The 24485-nt window shown below is 34.9% G+C and overlaps 1 protein-coding gene across 1 annotated transcript in view; it reads right to left on the minus strand.

The window, feature by feature from the left end:
* The window catches only part of LOC136006028 (ankyrin repeat and sterile alpha motif domain-containing protein 1B-like), a 170526-nt gene that overhangs the window by 105629 nt on the left and 40412 nt on the right, over positions 1–24485 (minus strand). The window contains exons 2-4 of the mRNA XM_065664011.1: positions 18247–18327; positions 14062–14218; positions 4759–5055 (exon numbers count right to left, since the gene is read on the minus strand). Coding sequence (XP_065520083.1) covers positions 4759–5055; positions 14062–14218; positions 18247–18327 — 535 coding nt within the window. The remainder of the gene's footprint in view (positions 1–4758; positions 5056–14061; positions 14219–18246; positions 18328–24485) is intronic.

Below are 24485 nucleotides of genomic sequence, written 5' to 3' on the forward strand. Positions count from 1 at the left end.
CCCTGAGGACAAGAAAGAGGATCTGTCCTCAGACTCCTCAGTAAAGGGGTAGAAAAGATCCTGATATGATTGCCAGAACTGGCAGCAGTCCTCTCTATTGATCAAAATTCCCCACTGGAGGAAAGGCAAGTAATATCTTCCTTGGTGAAAACATACATTTCATAAGAAATAGAATGAAAACATGAGAAGAAGAGATTTCCTGTAGATGTCAAAGGAAAACAAATCTATCTGGGGCAACTTCGGATCCAGAAGATAGTTCCGTTAACAGAACCAAGGCCTTATTATGCATATAAAGAGAATAGAGCCACATATATATGTAATTCATAGTACTGGGACAGGAAGCCAAAGCCAAATACCATTTTTTTCATTACACTTTCTCACTTTTTGGTCTGTTGTACTGTGATATTTCCTGACATATCTGAACATGATTCTGAAATGCTTTACAGGCATTCTACACTGTCCTGAATTCTGGGGCAGTCTTTGCTTTATTAATACAAGCTATCAGACAATGCTAATGAATGCCATATTCCAGAAATAAGCCATATATTATAAACTGTTTGAAAGAGGATTTTGAAAGGCACGCCATATAAACAGCGGAACTATTTGTTCACTATATAGGTGATTTTTTGAGTAAAAGGGGAAATATTGCAATGAAACTAAATTAAACTAAGTCTGGGAATACGGAGATTTAAACTACACTTGTAAGATGCAGTTGTGCAATTCTGCATGAGATGTCATGAAGATGAATGCTGACATAAATCTTAAAAGCCCTAGGCAGGATTTCACGGTAATAGCGAATAACTAACTAGTGAATCAGATTCCTCGACCCAAAAACTGTCCAGAAGGCAGAAATGTCCTTGTTACCAGAGAATTCAGTTACCAGACTCCACTAACAAAGGAAAAATGCTGAGCCTTAGGATAAACAGGGCCAAGAGAAACTCGGAGGACTGGCTGACTAGCTATATATCTCTTTGTAAACGTATATGTGGCCTACTACTTGAAGGCAGAAATAAAGTTGGGTTTTAATGTGGGTTTTTTTTTTCTGGTTCAAAAGAGCATGTTACACAAATTGGAATGATTGAAAAATGTAGTTGCAAATAATATCTATATACTATTTAAGATGTGCTAGAGTTTTTGAGTAGAACTTTTCACTTATAATGGTGTACGTATGTGCTCTTGTCTATGCTACAGCAAGCAAACTTAAGATTTATAGGCAATATTCACTGCTTTACTTCCTGAAGCTTTCATTGTCTTGGATCATATTTTCGTGGCAAAGTGAACACTACCACTGAATTTGGAAATTCTTTCACAGTCATATTTAATGCAAAAAATGCTGTTATTTCTTGGTTAATATAGTGAGCTAAAGTCTGCTTGAGTTTGCACCAAAGGATTAGATATTGGTTCCCTGGTATAAGTTTTCTGTATATAAAATATACAGAACTACAGCTCAAATTGTGCTAATGGTCCTTGCCTCAAGTAGCTTACAGCTAAATACAGGTACAATGTCACAGCTGGACACACAAAGCAAGCAAGGATAGAAGGGCATTGTCAGTAGGGACACCAGGATACACAAGTCAACTTGGCGTACAATTTGCAGGCTCACATAAAAGCATCAAGGGTTTTATTAACCACAGATTTTTTAACCATGTAAATATGCAAGACCTTGTAATTAGGTCACTTCTCTAGTCCTTTTTCATAGGCGGTTTACTATGGTTTTGATATGGATTTCAGACATAATCTGAAGGATGGCATGTTAGCTTTGCAAATTGATTCATGGAATATTCTTCATACATAGTGACAGCAAAAAGGAAGGGGCATAGCTTTTTGCAGAAGAACTACAGTGACAAGCAATGGAAATTGCCATCATTACGGGAACAGATGAGGAAGGCAAATAGGGATAGATGAAAGTTGGATAAGCAGAAGAGGCCAAGTATTTAAAGTATTTACAATTATAAAATTACCGTTTACATGAAACACACTGAACTGTGCAGTATCTTATGTTACTGAGGGCCCAAAATCTATCACTCACCCAAAACCTGTGTATTTTTCATATGTTTCAATTTAAATGAAAACTTCAAAGCATATTGCCCACTTCTAAATAATTTCAGATTGAAGGATATTGGATAGACCTGGGAAATGAATAAAATGTGTGATTAATTCAATCAAAAATTAAATGGTGTCTTTTATTAGTCCAAATATTTACTATGAATAAAAGTGCTCAGGAAGTACAGAAGAGAAAGATAACATGGATAAAGTAAACTTCCCATTTAAACAAATAATATGTACAATTACAGAGTGATAGCAGATAGGCTACTTCTATAATTGTCTCTCAACATTCTGAGAGCTCTTTACCACTGATAAGCTGAATTTATTTAATGTGTATGAATGTGTACAATTTTATTTACCACATGGGCTTATACTTTGCATATTGCTCTTTCCCAATCAGTGGTGTAGAGCAATTTAATTAACGCTGAAAGAGCTGAGTTCAGTTTTAAGTAACAGGCTGATATTGTATGCTCTGCTTACTTTAATAAGCTTCCAGTAATCATCAATAAAGAATTTTTCAGAGATTATAGAAGTAATAATCTAATAATATGTACAGAGTCAACTTGCCAGTATGCTAAGATGCTGAATGAAAAGGAACATATTGATGGAGAATATTTATACTGGTGAGAAAACAAATAAATTATATGGCAAGTAGGACAAACACAGAAGAAACAAGATTACCCAGTGGGGGAAAAAATCCTAAGGATAACAAAGAAAAATTAAAATATAAATTACTTAAAACAAATAAGAATTTTTTAAAAGAAAAAAGGTCCTAGAATTTTAGTGTTGATGGCAAACAGATGACCAGTACTAAAAGAATCTCCTATTTCTTAAGAGAAGACTACAAAATTTGCAGCCACTGTATTTTTGTAGACCAGGGAAAAATTTTTGGTGTAACTATAGATAGAAATGGTTTAGGAGAATTCACAGTACTGCTAAAATAATCTTGATTACATAAGAGGAAGAACACATTTCATGAAAGAATTGTGCAATATTCAACCCCCATGTAACTGTCAGTTTGTAAGCTGCCATAACAGACACTATTTTTCTTCAATTATTCCATTTCTTAGGTATCTTATTCCATTTCTTAAATATCAATTCAGGCATCAGCTTCTTTCTTACTTTTTGCTCATTCAATTGCTAAATAGAAGAGAAATTATACATTCAGAAACATGTACTGAAGGGTTCTGTTGTGTGTTACTTTAGCATTAAACTTTTCTGAATTACTGAAGACATAGTAATAGTAAAGGACAACTGAAACAAAAGAACTGCTTGTATTAACCTTTCAAAGTGTATCACTTTCTGGTAAAGAAAATCAAAAGCAAATTAAATTGGAAGCATAATGGTAGGCAAATACACAGGTAGGCAAACCACTGGAAAAAAAGTGTTTCAGTTTGAAATAGTTCAAAGCAATGACAATGCTAACCCAAAAGATACTAGAGCTAATAAAAGTAGCAAAACAATTTTACCAAGTTTTCATTCTGAAGGCATTTGAGTTTATCCATTTTTAATTTTCTGGCTTGCCCTTTGTTGTTTTTTTTTTTTTTTAATTTATCTTTGCTTTCTCACTTTACATCCCTTTTCTCAACAGTTGAAAATTATGACCTTGATGGAAGAATCCAGAAACAACAAAAGTGCATGCAATCCAGGTACAATCCTTCTATATAAAAGGGAACAATGTGTACAAAGTTGTCAGATTAAATGCACCTAACACATAAAATTATTATAAAACTTAGTCAAATTTCAGGGAAGGGTCACAAGATTTATTAAGTGACCTATTGGTAATGAATGCCTGGATGTGAGTCTAAAAGTAGATTTAATTATGTTTGTTTAGTTGGTTTGTCTGAAAATATATATAAAAGCTGAAACAACCTTAATTCAAAACATATTATATATACCCAGACAGCAAGAAGGCTACTTTAAATCTGAAGACAAAATGTACTTTAATTTCAAATACAGTGCTGTCAATCAAATCAAGAGAAATTTTAAGAATGAGGCAAGACTTCGCACATAACAGAATCAGGTCCTCTGTAGTTAAAAGGCTTGGACATTTTCCACTACAAAGGACTGGACAAAAAACAGTACTGCTGCTGTACGTCCTATCTGTTCCAACCTATGTCTACTTATACTTAAAGTTACCCCTTTTACACCATTATAACTTACTATGCATTGAACTAGATGCAACAAACAGCTAACAGGGTGGAGTCAGTAGCTGCAAGAGTGTACTGCTATAGAATTTTCTTTTAGATTTAGACAGGTGTTTAGAAAAGCAGAAAATCAACATTTGGGAAAATGATTCTTCAGTCAAAAACTGTTTCAGATTGCTATGACCATTTAGAGCCATAGCTTTAGCACATCAGCTTAGGATCATTAAAGCCAACCTTGTAAACAAATATATATTTAGACACCTACATAAATGATTGCTATGATTTGCATATCTACCTGTCTTGAGACAACATTAAAATATACACTCAGCTTTTAAGACATGTATGTTTCTTGAGTTATCCCTTCAAACACGTCATGTGGGTTGTAAAGAATAAATCTGTACTATATATCCCTGCAGCATTTCTAATAAAGTAAATGAAAGTGTATTTTAAAAGAAAAAATGCAAGAAGTTATTAATTTGAATAGTATTTTAATGATATATGAAAGTAAGGAAAAAAATTAAGAAATGAGGAAAGGAATAAGGGAAGAAAGTAATTACACACTAACTTGGCAGCTGACATCCATCCCAGCCTCGAGAAGCACCTGTACAACAGCTTTGTGGCCATTACGTGCAGCAAGATGCAAAGGGGTGTGTTTTCTTGTATTGCAGTTCATCAGGTTTGGATATGCTTTGATGATCATTTTTACAACACGTAGACGTCCATAGAGCGCTGCCAGATCCAGAGGTGTTTCTAGTTTGTTGTTCCTTATTGTAGGGTCTGTTAGCTCTTCTAACAGAACAGCAACTACTTCTGAATGACCATACTGAGCTGCACAATGCAGTGCTGTTTCATTTTCATTATTCTGTTAAAACAAAACAAAAGCTTCAGAAATTCATGTTTAATCACACAATAGAATTGCTCAGCTTCTATAAATCGCCTCCATGACATCACTACAGACAGGGTTTGCAATATAATGTATGGTAATGTATGTTAAATGCTTCAGAATTATTCCACTAAAATTTTACTAATAATACATTAATACTTCAGCTTTGTAGCTCTCCAGTAGACTTGATCCCTTTATGTCCACACTTCCAAATCCATCTTTAACAACATGCCCCAGAAAAACTTGTTGTTCATGATATGCTGAAATCTGTAACCCTTCTTGATTCAACTGTTCTTGAAATCATAGCTGAGTCCTTCTCTTAGAAATACTCTGACAATTAAGTCTCTATTCTCAGTTTAACTGCTACTAAGAAGGAGAAAAATAACTGTTACAACTGAACCCAGGACACTGTTTTTAAATCATAGCATTTTGTTATTGGAGTTGTGAAATTACAGAGGAAAACTGTATAATGAAAATGTATCAGGCACAAGGCTAGTTTCATACATCACTATAAAAGTTTCTATCAAAACAACAATCAAAGCATGAAGTAAGCAAATAGCAACTGTAGATATTAGAAAGACAGCATATCACATAAGCAGCTAGTTTTCTCAGAGCTCCAGGGAGATGTATGTGTGTGTTTTATATCATACAAGTATTTGTAAGCTGTGGATTGAATAAGTTTTTACTGTATAAAGTGACACTCCCCACATCTTTCCCCAAACACTATTTAATGATATTAATAATAAATAAATATTAAGAATAAGCAGTATCTTATTTAATTGTTCTCTTCCAGTTCTGCCTGTATACTTACAGTCCCAAACAGACAAATAATTTCAGGCTGAGAGGAAGGAAAATTATTTATAGAGTTCTCTGAATTTTATATACCATTTATATTATTAATATCTCTTATGTAGGCTCTATGAAGACTTAAAATAGGCTAGACACTATAAATTTTAAAATTGTGTACATTCAATGCCTCTACTGATATATGATGTATAAAAAGTTGTGACAATTTTGAAAATGTTGTATAAGTAGAAAGCCACTAAGCTAATGTATCATATAAAGAAATCAAAAATTAATGGAAATTCACAAAAGATACTAAAGAAGGCTAGAAATATAATTCTAAAGCAATGAGATAAATCCAAACCCATAGGCTTTATTTCTCAAGGAAATAATTGAATAAAGATCTGGGGACAGAGAACTGAAAGTAGAAAAAAAGCTTTGTCTTTTGCAAGACAGAAAGGGTGAGAAAATCAGAGAAATGAGGCTCTGGCCTCTTACTCAAAAGCTAGCTAGAATAAGAAAATTCATGTTGCATGATAATATCTAGAAAGGTGAAACAAGGGACAACTTTTTTTCTTTCTAGTAACAGTGTTTCTGATTCTGTGATCAAGAGCTAAATTCTTGGGTTTGTGGTTGTAATAACACTGTTGTCAATTTTATCTCATCTTGTAATTTAAAATGACTCAGATGAACCTTGGAGACAGAAGAGACAGATCAATACATTCAGATAAATTTAATGTTGCAGATAAAGTCTTCAGGTGTCTGCAAAACCACACAAGATCCCAGAGACTGGAATGTGTTTCCTGCTAACCTGCGAGACAGAAGCTGGAGAAGAGCCAGGTAGAAAGTGAGAAGTTTCAATTGGCAGACATGGTTTGATGACTAGTAATCCGTGTGCATTATTCAGACCACCATGTGGTCTTTCTCTATTCGTAGACCATAAATTGAGGTTACTGCATGGCTGCAATGTTCTACCTCTGATATGCTTTTTATGTATTCTAGTGTCTTTTAGCATATCCTCTATACAAGACTGGGCAAAGAAATTTTATCTATGGTTCTACACCCAAAATTTCAGCCACAAGTATAGACACAAATGACAAGCATAGAAACATAGAATAGTTAGGGTTGGAAAGGACCTTAAGATCTTCTAGTTCCAACCACCCTGCCATGGGCGGGGACACCTCACACTAAACCATGTTGCCCAAGGTTCTGTTGGACCTGGCCTTGAACACTGCCAGGGATGGAGCATTTACCACTTCTTTGGGCATCCCGTTCCAGTGCCTCACCACCCTCACAGTGAAGAACTTCTTCCTTACATCTAACCTGAACTTCCCCTGTTTACGTTTAAGCCCATCACCCCTTGTCCTATCACTACAGTCCTTAATGATGACTCCCTCTCAGGCATACTTGTAGGACCCCTTCAGGTACTGGAAGGCTGCTATGAGGTCTTCACACAGCCTTCTCTTCTCCAGGTTGAACAGCCCGAACTTTCTCAGCCTGTCTTCATATGGGAGGAGCTCCAGTTCCCTGATCACCCTCGTGGCCCTCCTCTGGACTTGCTCCAACAGCTCCATGTCCTTTTTATATTGAGGACACCAGAACTGCACACAATACTCCAGGTGAGGTCTCACAAGAGCAGAGTAGAGGGGCAGGATCACCTCCTTCGACCTGCTGGTCACGCTCCTTTTGATGCAGCCCAGGATACGGTTGGCTTTCTGGGCCAATTTATTTTTAGATTTTCCATAGCTCATGGACAGAACTCTACAGATGAATAGCCAATTGCAGTCTAATTTTGTGTACAGTTCCCACAATTAAGTATGAAAATCAGATAATTGCACATAAAATGACCAATTATGGTAATCTGTGTCTACAGTTACTGTATTTACATATCTGATGGAAATAGTTACCCAAAAATATTAGATGTATAACTATTTCCACATTCTATGAGGTAAACAGCAAAATAGAGATTTATTATACAATTGTCAAGTAGATCTATATATACAATATCTGCTAATGTTTCAATTTTTTTAAGCATTTCTGGGTATCGTATAAACTGTAATCTTGTGCTAACAGTCTCATATCATAGTTTAAAAGTATTCTGATTTAATACTCAAAGAGACAGAAAAATTCAATTGACTACAGCTTTCTTCTCAAAATGTGGTGAGTGGCCAAAATTTCAGCCACAGGTATAGACACGTAGAGACCAACCGATTCGAATCACTGCTGTTGTGAAGCAAATGAAAATTTTCTCCTTCTAAATAAATTTCATGAATTTTCATGCAAAGAAAAAAAAAACCAAGCAAGTATATTTCAAAAGAGCATGGTGCATAAAAGCATCTGTAAATCTGAGCAAAATGTTATTATTTTTAAATTAATATTGTTGAATATTCTTGCATAGCTTGTTTCTTTGCATTTACTAAATGAAAGCTACATTTAAGTTAATGACAAATCAAACTGATTCAAAATTAAAAAGAACTAGGCATCACTGAAATACAATAGAAGAATCCAACCTGGACAAACATGATATTTAAATTACCCACACATATGCAGGTCAGAAGCAGCCCTGGATATATTGTGTTATCAGACCTGAGAGGTACTACCTAATTAAAAGTTAATAAAACATCCTTTCCTCCTTAAAATGTAAATTAATCAACCCATTTTAGGTATAAAAGACAGAATGATTTTTAACTTTCAAAGAGAGAATTAAAACTTATTTAAATGCCCTCTAAATTAATCTGCTTTGACAATTTTATACTACTTACATAAAATAATCCACCTTGGAAGCAAGAGGTTTTACTGAGGAGAGAGGATAGAGTTTTTAAGTAGGTTTTGACAGAGTCTGCCATTTTCAATCTTAGGAAAGGAGGGACTGCCTACCAGATAGACACAGTTGGTTCAGCAATCCCAGATACCCCTAAGACAGAGGATGCTCTAGCAGTGTATTTCATCGACTGGAAGAAACATTTTAAGAGACAGAAGTAGTTTACAATTATTTGCAACAGAAATGTAATAAAACTTAAATTATTTTACTTAAACTAGAAATCTCAGTAGTAAGAAGAGAAATGCTCATAAATAACATAGTCGGACATTTCCCCTTCTAGACCTACTATGTTTCTTTATGTTTCTTCTTCAATCTACAACAAATTGATACTAAGGTACTGAAATTCTTTACTGCATGCTGCCCTGCTCTATTCTATTTTTTCCTTCTCAGTAAAGTTTAAAGCTATGTATTCTAATCCCTAATGAACATTCCAGTAACAAGTGGTGTCACCCTAGGGTCTGTATTGGGACCTGTATGATCATCAGTGACACAGACAGTGGGATTTAGCACACCCTCAGTAAGTTTTAGGATGATGCCAAGCTCAGTGGTGCATCTGATTCATTAGAGGGAAAGGGATGCCACCCAGAAGTACTGTTACAGGGTTGAGAAGTGGGGCCAAGTGAATCTCATGAAGTTCAACAAGGCTAAGTACAAAATACTGCAGCCAGGTCATGGCAATTCCTAATGCAGACTCAGTAATTAAATTATTAGAAGCACCCCTGCAGACAAGGAGTTGGGGACATTGGTGGATGGACGTGAACCTGCAATATGAACTTTCAGCCCAGAAAGCCAACCATATGCTAGGCTTCATCAACAGAATTCTGGCCAGCAGGTTGAGGGAGGTGATTCTCACCCTCTAGTCTTGTGAGATCCCAGCTGGAGTGCTGTATTTAGCTCCAGAGTCCCCAGCACAAGAAAGACATTGACCTGTTGGAGTGAGTCCCGAGGAGGGCCATGAAGATGATCAGAGGGCTGGAACACCTCTCCTATGAAGACACACAGAGAGCTGGGCTTATTCAGCCTGAAGAAGAGAAAGCTCTGGGGAGAACTTACTGGAGCTTTTCAATATATGAAGGGGACTTTTAAGAAAGATGGAGAGACTTTCTACCAGGGCCTGTAGTGACAGGACAAGGGGAAATGGTTTTAAACTGAAAGAGGGCAGATTTAGATACAAAGATAGGACATGAGGAAGAATTCTTTTATAATGAGTGTGGTGAGACTACGGAACAGGTTGCCCAGAGAAGCTGTGGATGGATTTCCCCCATCCCAGCAGTGTTCAAGGCCAGGTTGGACAGGGCTTTCAGCAGCCTGGTCTGGTGGAAGGTGTCCTGGCCCATGGATGGAGAGTTGGAACTGGATGATCTTTAAGGTCCCTTCTGACACAAACCCTTCTAGGATTTTATGATTCAATGAACATGTTCTAATGAATACTTTTACCATATAAGAACAACATGATGAAACAGAAAGATGCCATTGTCCCATAACTTTGAGAATGCTTGGATTTAGATAGCAACATTTTTTTTCAAAAGACAATTTCTGTACAAGTTATTGGGAAAAAAATCTGAGTGCAAATTACCCAGTGTGAATCAAAATCAAATCTACTGACTTCACACTGAAATTTACTTTACTTACGTGGAAGCGTAATAAAAAAGTAATTCTGTAATTTGGTTGACTACTTTGAATAAATATTATCTTCAAATTTATTGCTACAATCAACTCAAATAAAAAAGATTGCTTCTGCACATTTTTTCTTTTTAAAAAAGTGTAAGATTTTCAAGGGAAATTCTGAAATTCATCCACACAGTCTCTAATTTAAGGGGGGGGAGGGAACATCAAATGCAGAGCTTGAAAATTATTGAGTTTGCAGGGTAGTTGTTATCTCTGTGCTTCATTTTGATGATTTGGGGAAGTCAGTAAATACATTAGCTGTTACATATTTACATATTATGAGTGTGTCCTGAACATTTTTCCTTCACATTGCAGAAGTGTCAAAAGGCATTAAGGAAATGTTCATGTTTTTTATGAAAATTACAATTTGATACACAGGCAAATTCTAGAGTACAAGAAATACATAAATGTGAGGAAAAAGATGTGCTATGTCTATAAAGAAAAACAGGCAGAATCACAAAACAGAGAACATCACCAAGAAATTTCAAAAGTGTTCACATTTTTCTTGTACAGTTTTCACTACTCACATTCTTTATTAAAATATATACTTTGAACTTGATGTCTATCCCTGATGTCATTCACGCTTTTTGCCTGTCATTTCCTGCACTAATACCAAACACTACATATTGACCTGTATCTGTCAGGTTTTGGGGTGTTTTTTTTTTTTTTGTAGATTAGGTTTTCTTATCAATTATATAATTTTATTATGTGAGTTGCCATAATAAATGTTTTTGCTGCCCAGATGCTTTTATATAAACAAACATGCAAGTAGTTTGACTGTTAACAGCACTTTTTTTTATTATGCTTGTTACTAATGATTGACAAATCTTGAACTCATACTATCTAATAAATCTTCATTCAATTTATAATTTACATATTTTCAAGTCTTCATCGACAAAGTTTAAACACGTTTTATAATTTCGCCATATTTTGTAGTTGAAAACATACACCATGCATGTAAGCTGAGTCCCGTAATAAACAGTGACAGAATTATTCTTACATAATTGTTATGCCGTAACCATTTCCTGTGCGTAGAGCTGCCAGTCTACATTCTACGACCCCCATAAAATAATCATCATTTAACTGTTTGCCTCTTTACTGTTTGGGCCTTTTTTCTATTTTATGTAATAGGAACAGTAGGGGGCATTCAGAGCTTTAGATGCTGGATATGGCTGGATATGGTCCTATGATGCTAGTTAACTGCATTTTAAATGGGTAGAATGTAGTTAATTAATTTACAATATACCATAGTAAATCCATTAATTCATGTAATACGCATTTATGCATCATGAGCTTCTCATTTATTTCTTTGTGGTGTTCATTACTTTCACTGAAGTTTTTAGAAGCCTTTCTTTTACATAGAGTTTCAATAAAATAGAAGAAAAACAAAGACATATTACAAATTTGCTGCAATAATTTTTAAATGATTAACAAAATTATTTCCTTAAATCGAAAGCACACATATTCCAAAAGGAAACAAACAAACAAACAAAAACCAGGGGAAAAAAAAAAAAGTCATCTGACTTGAGTATAGTATTTAGTGTGTTAAAAAAAAAAATGGTTATTCTTCTGTCCAACTCTCAGAAGAAAAAGCAAGGAAGAAAAATCCCAGGATTTCTTATAACCCACTCACTTATAGAGCTTACCTGCAAACAAGCAAAAGCTTCAGAAAACTAGAGTCATGAGAATGAATGTAGAGTTGGTATGAGGGTGAAGATGTCAGTGTGGTGTTATTTGAAGATCTATGGGTGGAGATGGCTTTATATTAACTTGGCATTTCCCTCATTCCATGATACGGGCAATATTCTCCTGTGTAGAGTGCTAATTAACAGGGGAAAGTTTGCACCAGCAAAATGGTCAACCAGCAGATTTACAAAGTCAGAAGATCAGTGTATGCTTCAATTTAACTTAAATATGATCAAGATAACTTAAGGTACAACATTTCTTGTGAGGATTGCTCGGACAATTTCCGTTATGAAGTTTTTGGATTAAATGCATAATCTGCAGGAGATCTGAAAACAAAACCTTTTCTGAGTCAGCAGGGTGTAGCATCAAATGTATTCCTGCTTTCCGCTTCAGTGATCAAACCAGAGAGACTGAACAGCACACCTAATGAAGTCTGAGAATATTCTGTAAATCTGGATATATATTTGGGATTGGGGAGAAGTAGGTTTGAATTTACATTTCTCTTTCTGACCTTACTGAAATCTTTTTCACTATCCCTCCCTCAAGTTCCTACACAGCTTCCAGTTTTCTGTCAGCAGAGTATAAAGAATCTCTTCGAGCAAATGGGTAACACGGGATCAGAAAGTTGCCTTTTTATTCTGCTGCAGAAATAAAACTGAGAAAACCCCTTCTCCTTGACAAAAAAAAAAAAAAATCCTACAATTCAAGTGTTTTCACCCTACATGCAACAGCTGATGAGAATAAGAAACTCAGAGGAACTCCAAATCTGCAACTCAAACCAGAGAATGACACATGTTGTTTTTTGTATTTTTCTTGGATGAGTCAGAGTGTTACAGCATTTCCCAGAAGACTGACACATTTTATTACTTTATTCTCCTATATTTCCTGTACTAATACTTGATAGTCATAACATACATATCATAGTCACTGTATCAATTCCAATGGCTAAGTGTATCACTTCAGATATCAAACAGATTATTGAAAGAAGGGCAGCTCAAACTGGTTAAGTGTTTGCAATTTAGGTCAAACAATTCTCATTTTCTCACAGTTTTCCCACACTAACATACACACTGAGAGTGCAATTCATTTGTTAGATTGTACTTTGCCATTTGAGGTGCTGTGGGGCACCTTACTTGGAGTCCATCCACATGCCTTACTTCTGGTCACTTGAATAAACCTTGTTGGCTCCTGTGATTACACTGACCAGAATATTTTTTGTGGAATAAAACAGCGCATGGCAGGCACAGTCTACATGCAGACAATGTGGACACTAAAATTTAGATCTGGATCTGACTCCCACCTTTACATTCCAATAATTTCCCGATTACTCTGCCAAATTCAGTAACTTGCAGTTACTACTCGTCTTTCACTGCTTACTTCCATTCCTCAGGCAGTTCAGCTGACTATAGACAGTGTCAGATTTTAATTGCCTTATTTCTTTATATTTTTAAGTATTAATCCTATGCACGGACCATATAAGAATACGTAGAATGAAAACAGGTGTACTATGTTTGACAACAGAATGAAACACATTTATCCTGCGTTTATCTACTGTAATACTGTCAGCATTTTTTCCTGGTATTTATGTGTCCTTTCTGCTGCATGTGCAGTCCATCTGGTTTGTCATTTCTCTCTGCATATCAATTCATTTACAGTACACTCGCAAGATAGCAAGAATATTAATTTTCTCAATTTAATATCTAATGAAGTAAATAAGACACAGTTAATGCAAATTTACATCAGCATATATATAAGATAGATAGTTACAGTACTCTTTGTATGATTTTTCAGAAACAAGCAGAAGGTTTCTTCATACTTTTAAAATCTAATATACTTTAGGTAAGTCCCATCCAGAAGAAAGATACCTGGTATGCTCATATTAGAAGATTTTATTACTCTTGGAGAAGAAGTTACTGAAACAATGGAAAATAAGATTTTTTTTCATAACTTGGCTATAAATTTGCCAGACCTAAAGAATATGTGCCGCTTTTTTCTGATAATGTACACAAATACTTTTAGCACTTCACCTGTTCGTTCACTCTGGAGTGTGATGGCCCATGATGGATGAGAATCTTCACAATGTCTACATCTCCTCTCCAAGCAGCCAAGTGAATAGGAAAATAACCTTTATTATCTGCCACATTAGTTGATGCTTCATACTGAAGTAATTTGAGAACTATATCCCTGGAAAACAGGAAGTAAATCTAAAAATTGACGGGAAGATTATTACAAGTTTTTACATGAACATACATATATTACCAAAGTTTTTACCCTGAAAACCCCCTGTATTTCAAGAGAAACAGTTATAAAAATGAAGATCAGTCATTTCTAAGAATGAAATAGTAAAACATAGCTAAAATGTTATTAATTGCAATGTTTCTTACTTCCATGAATACCCATCAACACTGTTATCATAGGTTCTTTGTACCTGTTTATTTCAACAGGATCACCTGGCCATGGAATCATTATTAGAATTTGCCAGTCCAGGCCACATGCATGTCCCTCAAGCCAAACCTTCCCAGCACTAAAGGCAGAGAAGTACTCCTCTCCCTATCACTTCTGAGATCTGGAGGCAGCAAGACAAGAGGGTAGCTTTATGGATATGGTTCTTGCAGTAAGGCTTAAGCAAGTTTTTCTTCTGTAAGATATCTCAAAGATAGAGTAAACAATTTAATAAAGGCCTAGTTAGATATCTTCTCTGGAATAACTGCTTCTGCTTTCACTTCCCACATCCAGGTTCCTGAGAGAAGTGAGGAAAAAATTACTTGTAATATTTTAATTCTTACTATATTCCTCTCTGATTTTCAGTGTGGCTTATCATACATTAAATTAAAGATTAGTATAAACTGGCATATTGCATCCTTGTACTTAACTTCAACAGTTGAACATAAAAATCAGCTGTGCACTATGATCACATTATCAAGTCTGTCAGAAAGTAAATAAATTTTGTCTTATCTCTCCATTTGTCTTCTCATAGCTTGACACAGTCAGGCCTCATTAGTTATTAGGTTAATAGCATCTATGATCCAGTGTAGGCAGTTCCATGCATATTTTTGCTGAATATGGAAACACTGGCTCTTACTGTTTTGGCTCAAAAAAATCAGGGCAAGCAGGGAGCTCAGTGCAGCCTATGCTACGACAAAAAGCTAAACCCTTGACTACAAATCAAGACAGAAGGTAAATCCCAAAGCAATTGTTCTTCCAACCTTGATGGCACCCTATTTAATTGCCTATCAAGAATAAAACGTGGCAAGTAAAAGTGAATACATCCAGGTCAAAAGAAACTCTCCATTGTATTCAGAAGATTTCATGGAGATACTGGAGTCATCATGTTTAGTCTCTGGGGGAGACTTTACGCTGGATTTTTCTTACCCCTGACCAGGTCAAATAAATAACATGAAAAGAAACAAGAAAAAGCAGCTCAAGTACAGAAAGACTTGCTATACAGAAAGTTCCAGAAAAGTGCCTCCCAAGAGAAACTTTTTAGTACAAATAAGGTTTGAGAGACTTCTAATGTAATAATAGTTGGTCTTGCAGTAGACAGTCCAATGAAAGCTTGAGATAGCAGTTTGAAAGGGACAAAAATCAAATGAAACAGAAATTGAACTAACTAGGGAGAAAAAAACAGAAAAAAAACCCTCCACAACTGCAAGCTCTGGATAATGATACACAGCACCTATTGGCAAGAGTCTGTTGCAAGATTCAAGCTACAAAATAGAACCTAGATCTCCTTCATCCTTCAAGAATGTCCTGACCCATTACACTTCTCTAGGGAGAGTCTTTTTTAGCACTTTGTCAGAACTTTTTCATTTTGTAGAAATAAATTTCAGAGAGAAGACTGACAGCCCTTAGCCCAGTAACATTACTGGGCTAACTAAAATTACTTAGGGAGGTTGAGATTCAAGTGCCTGCCCCAGATATGATTTAATTACTTATATAAAGCGGGATAGTTTCAAAAGAAAAGAGAACTATCCCAGAATAAGGGAGAAGGAGAGATTTCATCACATACAATGATCAAACAAGCACCTGAACACTGGTGTCCAACAAGTATCCCAGCCAGAAATTACTGCTTTGGCCATTAATTCTTATGTTCTCACTTTTCCTGAAAAAAATTGAAATCTTGCAAGTTCATCCTAATTTAATGTGTGAAAAATTAAAACTCCAAAAGTTTTCAAAAGACAAGAACTCCTAAGTGGGAAGGCTCTTGTGTCACAAGATCGTACCCAATATTGAATATGAATATCAAGTTTCAAATCTGAGAGTGTAAAGCTATTTATTTGTTATTTATGGTGACTAATGAAATTACAAACAGCAGGTATCTGTCCAGTTCTCTTGCTGACAGTGCTACCATTGCAGCAGGATCTGTATGGATAGCAGGTCCAGAACCATCATGCTTTATTATGAAATGCCCCATGATGTACTGCAGTTTAATATAACAAGCTATAAATGTGATGTCAGTAACTGCTAATTATCGCACTATGAAGGTAAGGGGTCACAGCAGCCAATAGCCATTGTGACCTTTCCAATAGCTGCAGTTATATCTGTGGCTGTACCTAAGTCCACACCTTGAAGTTCTGTCTGGTCTGACTTCAGCAGAAGTTTGGCCAATGCTGTGTCTGAAAACACGATTTGGCTTTTGTATGTTTTGGGATTTTATAATTTATATTGCTATGATTCACTTGAAATCTTTAATAGATTCAGTGTTTATACAGTGATATTTTTCACTTTCCTGGGTAATAATTGGTTCATAGTCACTATTAAAGATATTAAAAGCAGCAATCTTCGCAAGCTAAGGCTTGGGCTTTTGTCAATCAAAAATGTGCAATGGCACAAGAAACAATCCATTAATGATAAACAAGAGAAATGTGATTTTCTCCCTTTTTAAAAAAGGCTGAGTGTAACAGACCATATGGGCTTAGACTCAATTCCATGGAGGTAAAATATATTAATGGATTATTCTGCATCTTCCTACAGAACTGAAATTTTGGAAAATGCCCAATATCTATTTTAACACTATCTTAACTTCATTTATTTATTCAGAAGAAGAAACAAAAGATTAATCTGGTCGAAAGAAAATATACAGGTTTCTAGAATTCAACTAAAATTTTAATTTTTCCAAGGAAGAATGCAACAACTGTGAAATGAGTAAACAAAACATATCATTATTACAGATTCATGTTATCTTTTGGACAGTCTAAAATCACATTAATGTTAGTGCAAATCACACTTAATTTCAGTTGGGTTTTCATCACTTCCTTATCTCCCACAGAGGAATAACCCAAAGACTTACATTAAAATTTTTAGTGAAAAAACAGTCAGTGTTGACAAAGGCAGTTTAAAAACAGGGTATCAGGACTGCAGTAAGTGGAGCAGCTCTCACCTTGGTTACAGTGGGGTCCATTGCACTAGAACTTTATAGACCTCATTAGAATTTTTTTACAACATGCGGTTGGCAACATAATACAATGGAGGTAACATGTAGCACGGAGCAACAGGTAATAACAGATATAACACAAAACAAATAATAAGGTGTAATAACAAAATATGTTTCCACATAATTTACTGACATGTCAATACCTTAAAGTTCACCTGAACTGGTATGTCTGTGCAGTACCCCTTGGTGCAGATTTTGAAGGCTTTCCCCAAGATTGTTGAGATAGAATATACATGTGGTAGATTGAACGGGCAGCAGGGAGGGTAAAGCTATGACGTCCCATACAAGGTAATAGCTATTTTTTCTTCTTTCAAGTGTATAACTACTGAATATTCTTATCATGTTACTTTGATGTTGATTAATCTATACTATTTTGTTTCATGATATTGCTTCCTTAAATATTCAATGCACTATACATGTGTAAGTACACACACAAGTATATTAAAAAATTTTCTGTTGCAATTTCCTACCAGCTAAAAAGCACTGGAGCCACCACTACCAGTAACAATAATAAATTTACTCAAACTCAAGGAAGAATTTGGAAGAACCAGTATAGAATCAGTAGATTCTAAACTGCATTTCCTATTTGTCATTACTACATGCTGGTGTCAATGTCAGTGTCAAAAATACTTGCATTAATATATCCCACTGGAAATGAGATTATTTCAGTAAATCACGGATTGTCAACTTTCTGTGAAAATCTCAGTGCTATGCTACCTGTTTTTAAATTATGCTGTTAAATAACATTCTACATAAAAACTAAATGTGAGGCACTTACTTGTGTCCATTTAAAGCTGCATGATGTAAAGCAGTATAACCTGAACTGTCTGTGCAGTTTATATTTGGTCCTCGCCAGATGCTGCAAATAAAGCACAATTGTAAAGTTAATTTTTTGGCTTGGCAAGTACAGAAATGTCAGAAATTTGATGTATAAATAATCTAAAGACCTCTGCAACAACTAAGGGACGAATTATCTTGAAAAGAACTTAAAATAACAAATGTCATGTTGGTATCAATATAAATTATTTATAAAAATAATTTTACACATTAATCTTTATTAACTTTATGTAGGGCAATCTCAAAGACTAATGACTATTCTGTCATCTCACAAAGATCTGTTCTCCTACTATTAGTCTGGTAACTACATTGAGGTTATAATCTGATTTTGCACTACTTTTTTCACAAAATGCATTCATTGACTTTAGGTCAGTTAATCTAGATTCATACAAACATAAGATTAGTGAGAACCAATCATATCCTTTAAAGGAACAGTAAACGTATTCTTTTTATGTGGCCTGATATCTTAGCTCCCATTTTAACCAATTACATTTAAAAAAAATTACATATATACAAAAGTTTCCTTTTTGTTGTTGTTTTTATTTCTGCATTTTACATCACTTATTTTTAAAGTCAGCTTCATTATATACCTCACGTAACTAGTTTCACTATCTATTATGGAATCTTCACAAAACAGTAAAGATTTTTTTCTTTCAAAGTACAAAAATGTGACTGCTAGTCTACAAAAACAAACAAAAAACCCAAATTCTGAAAACTGGATATCAGAGGCATATTGAATCCCAGCAGATTTTTCTCTGAATACATCTGAATGCTTTCTGAAAGCATTTTTTTTTTTGTGGCACGCAGTTTTCAATCATTAGTATTACAACTTCCAGAACACAAGATTATGAGTCCTGAATTACAATCTGGTTTTTTTTTAGCTGCTAATACAGTGTCAAACAGTTTTAGGAAAGTTGTATTTTCCTTTCACTTTGTACCTTAGAATCAGTTGCTGCAGTTTGAAGAAAATAATCTGAAGCTAATAGGTAAAATGAGCTCTTCATACTGGCCTTTCTCATGATCTACATCAGTGAAACAACATGCATGCTAAATAAACGCTTTTAAAGAATTCTTGACTACTGAATGTGTATTTTATTACCTATGGAATATTGATGTTGTAGACTGGTGTTTTTTTCATTGTGTGTGTTTGAATGATTAATTAGCTCATAAATTTAAGCAGTTGTTTCCCATAAGTATAAAATACTGCATGCATACAGATTATTTGTGTCATACATTATGTTCTGCACTGAGGAAAATTCTGCTTAGTGCTGAGAGCCTCACCTCTCCCTGCAATTCAATTTCTTGCAAAGAAGCAGAAACTGAAGTTTTTGGTTTTGTTTTTTTTAATCTGCTCAGAAGTCTACAGATGTTTCTTTTTATGAAAGGCAACTTCAAGTTAGGAAAGTCACTCCAATATATCCAATTAAAAGAAATTAACTTAAATTCATGATGTAGTAAAAATTGAGTCCTTGAAATGCTAGTTCCTCCGTAATAGACATACATCATTTATATGACAGAGGTTAAACTTACCTATTGGGAAGCATAAAGTCCTTATCTATGGATACTCTATAACCTCGTTTATATTTTTACATAAAAAGTTATTACTTATTTTAAATATTAAAATAATCACATAAAAACCCAGAATATTCATCTACTTGGTTTTGCTTACTTGCTTGCTTAGTTTTAAGTTGTTAGGATTTACCTTTTGGTTGTTCTTTCAAAATGCACCAAATCCATATATTGCTCATGATGAATTAGGCCCTTAAGCCCCCACCCAGAAAACCAACAAAAACCTAGTTCTTTTCTCCCCTAATTCTATCCTTTAATCCACATGCTCAAAATCAGAATTTGGTTATCAAACCAGAGAACACAAGAGACATGAACACATCTTGGCTGCAAATTTTTCCTTTGGGCCTGTGCAGAAATCCCCTCCTAGGCGGTCTTGCACTGCTATAGTATTGCAACATTATTTCGCACAAAATGGATGCAGGGTCAGTAAATACACTGGATATTTATGCTCTAATAACTGAAAATTAAGTTCAAACTGGACAGCCTGTGAATAGAAATTCTTAGACCCTAAAATTCCCAACTGTGGTGAAGAGTTTGCCTAAAGCTCTTCTGCAAACAGATACAGCAGGACAAAAGTCTAGTGGTGTATTAGCTCCATAAAAAAACATCTGACTTCAAAGAAAAGTGGGGTGCAGAAAGAGGAAAAAGTCTAAAGAGCCTTTCTGTGGCATCACCGTCGCAGAAAATATATGAGAAATTATCAAATGTATTGATTTATCTGTGTATTAAAACACTTCAATAGTTATTGTGAAAGCAACATTAAGGAGAACCTGGAACAAAACAAGTTAGCACTGAACCTCCAGAAAAGAGTATTTTTTCACAGAAGATCCACAGCTCTTTGGATTACCATTAATACTGAATGTTCACAAAACTAAGTTTCTCCTAATTCTTCGATGCAGTCAAAAATCAGACTTCTTAATTTTACATGCATTAAGAAGTTAGGAATTTTTTTCCTATGTACATTAGCATATTAGGAAAATCTATCACTTAATGAATTTTAAGAGAGTAACTGAACCTACTTTTTGTGCAAAAAAAATCATTTTTCAGTCAATGATGAATTAAAACGCTGAATTAAAACATGATCATCGATTAGTTTCTTCCATTTTATCTTGCCAAAGTGAGGCACAAAGAAACTGAAGTCTGTTATGCTACTTACACCATTGCCAACAGCAAAAAGACCTTCTTATAGTTTGTTGTTGCTGTGGACAAAGAACACTGACCTTTTGAATTGATGTCATACATTAATTGGAAATACCCTTTACTTGGTAAGAAAACATTTTTTTCTCTTTTGTGAGCTGAGAATACATGCAAGAAGTAGCATTTCAAAGCTGACATGAAAATGACAGACTAAAGAAAAAGATGGTTAGTTGATTGGTATTCTGCTGTAGTTTTTGCTATATGGAAAAAAATAATAGGGAAGTCATTTCTTCATGCAAAAGCAAGGAAATCAGAAGTTAATTCTGCTAATTTTAATCCCACAGGAAGACTCCCTATCAACAGCGCAAGAACCATGCATACATGCACAGAATATCTGTCACAAGTTTGAATCTGTTTCCATCATATCTCCACTCTGTACTTATATATATACATATATATTTACTTATAAAATTCTATTATTATTTTGTTATGTGTACACTGATATTTGTGACCTTTGTATAGTAGTTTTGACAAGGTGAAAGGAAAATATTTTTGGTAAAACAATTATATGAGTCCCTAAAATCCATAGAGAGGTGCCTGATGACATCAGTGTCTGTCTCCCCATTGGTTTCACTTAAACCTTAGCTGACAGCTCTCTGGTAACTCTCTTTAGAATTTATTTCTTCTCTGCAGAAAGAAAGATGACACTGTCTGGGTGGAATCAGTTGCTTCAGAGGAGATGGATAGAGCATGGTGTTCATGACTGCATATTTTAGGGTCTAAACCCTGTTGAGAGCTGGCAGAGGATTAGCACATACCTAGTTCTCATCCCTCCCACCCTTCTCCCCACCTTCTTTCCCAGGTCTTCAGCATCTTTGGAAGCTATTCCTAGAGAACCGCTGGCTCTTCAGGACAATAAAAGTAGTGAAGCTGATCTTGCCAGGCCAGTTTTAACTGTGGGAAATCCTAAACTTACTTTGCATTGCTATAGTACTGCAACATTATTTCCTACAAAATGAATGCAGGTTCAGTAAATATCCTGTTCCCACTGATGTTGTTGGAAACCAACCAAGCAGCTCAGATAAATTTAGTTTCCTCACTGTTCCTGTGTCCCATAGAATAAATAGGTATTAAAGGAATTTGTCCCGTTCTGAGCCAAAATCTTACAAAGTTTCCAGGTTTATTGTTGTTAAAATTATTGTTATTAAATTGTCAGAAACACATTGCATAAAGTTATTAAAGCACATAGCCAGGCTCCTATGTTCATTAGTGCTCTGCCTATGTTCACACACATTTTCAGTCATGTAAACTGAACTTATACAAAATATATGAACAGTTTTACAGAGCATTTTTGAAAATGCAATTTTTTGCACAATAATATGTATCATCAGTTATTCAGACACAAAATAATAACGCTACTTACTGTGAAAAGCAGCAAAACATTCTCCATTGTGTGCACAAATAAACTGTCAACCATGTTGCCCTAACCTATACAGATTAATTATGCTACTTATCAAATATAGAATTGTTTCATTTTAGTAAATGTGATTTTTTTTTTTTCCGACAGAGTCCTCTTTGATGGAATCCAGTGCTATGTAAGTTATACAGTAAAAGGAATGTATGACTTTTTCTTGTATGGCTTTACCTATATTTACACTACTTTGCTGAATTTGAGATAGATACATTTTAAAATTACTTCAAGGAAAGTAAATTCAAATATTTGCCTTTAGTGACACTAGGGAAAAAAACAAAAATGTTTAGAAAGTCATATTTTAAAGCATAATGAAAAATTAATAATAAGGTGCTCAAAATTTGTACATGGAAAAACATCACCCAAAAATGCGTTGTAAGAATCTTTTTGAGCAAGTGCCGCTATATGTCTTACATTAACAAAAGTAGACGGTGTCTTGAGTAAGGTTGAGTCTTCTTTCCAGTATTAAAAACAGCTGCTGCCTGTAGCAACTGAGAATTAAAAGTGAAAAATAAAACTACTAATAATAAAAATTTTAATTATTAACTTAAAAATTAAACAGGAGAAGGGCAGAGGGATTATCAATCCAGTTAATACTGCTTCTTTAAAGCTGATTGTATATATAATTCCAATTGTTCATTTAAGTGCTTTTGTTGTATTAGTCTGAAATGTGACTCAAAACCATTTCATTTTTGAATGTGTGGAATGTGTTTATCTCATTTTGATTCCTGTTCTTCAGTTGTGTCAATATGAATAATACAACAAAATCTATGGTCAACTAATCCATGGGATTAAGTATGTCATTCAAGTTCAGGCTCCAAAACAGCTTATTCCACTTGTTTTCTTTAACCTTGATCTGTTTACAGTCTTGGCCACAAATAGTGTAAGTCTGGAATACTGAGGAATTTCACTGAACTGTGATTTTATTTCCACATTGATTCTGTTCAGTAGATAAGTGGCTTCTATTTAATATGAAATACTGAATATAGTAAATATTATGAGGTTTTTTATTATACAACAGTTACTTATTACTATACTCAAGAGTGGTTCCTATATAACTAGGTCTCAGTCCTACCCAGTGGTCTCATAATGAAGTAAAGTTATTTACACAAGCTACTTCTCCCTTCAATAACTTATGCAAAATTTTATCTCTTAGTGAGAAACTGAGTCCATGTATCTAGGGACTGCTACCTTGAAGTCTCCTAACAGCTGGGTATCATACATAAATTTCATTGCAAGAATGCATTGCCTGTGGTCAAAACAGATATTGGAACAAATAGGTTATTCTTCCTCTTTATGGATGCATGATCAAGTTCATCCAATGAACTTTATTTCAGCAAAAGTCAGATTTATAATGGTAATATGAAATTACTATTGGAATGGAGTGCAGACAATAACTGAAGGTAAATCCAGCCTCCGCCTTTCTTTGGCAATGAAGATATCCAGAGATAAAGGAAATTCTCCTGTGCGGCATGTGTAAGATACAAAGATTCTGCTCATATATCAGCATCCCCTTCCTATCAAGGAATTATGTAATTCAACCTAGAAACTGAAGAACAAGTTGGGATAAGCTAAGAAAGCCATTTGATTCCTCACTATTCTCAGGGAGATATAGCAAACTTTCACAAAATATACCACTGGGATGCTTCAGGGGTGTCTATCTGTGATGCTAGGCCTCTCTGAAAACCAGAGAAAGGTTTCTTTTTCCCAGCTGTCACAGAAGCCTCCAATATACATATAACTCCTTTTGAATGTCAACTGGGAACAGAAATGTGAAAATAAATTAGAAAGAGTCACTCACTACCATCTAGTCTATCTAGGGCATAAAAGCATCAATAGCTACATCATAACACTCATTTACGCTGAGCATTCCTGCTGTATCTGTTGTGATTGAACTCTGAATTAAGTCTTCCTCTTGAAAACCTGTCTAAGGAATGCCATGTGCAGTAATAGCAATATCTATAAAGATGGACATCAAGCGGAGCACAAAGAGAAAAAGGCAC

This window comes from Lathamus discolor, chromosome 1, assembly GCF_037157495.1.
Source record: "Lathamus discolor isolate bLatDis1 chromosome 1, bLatDis1.hap1, whole genome shotgun sequence".
Classification (NCBI taxonomy): Eukaryota; Metazoa; Chordata; class Aves; order Psittaciformes; family Psittacidae; genus Lathamus; species Lathamus discolor.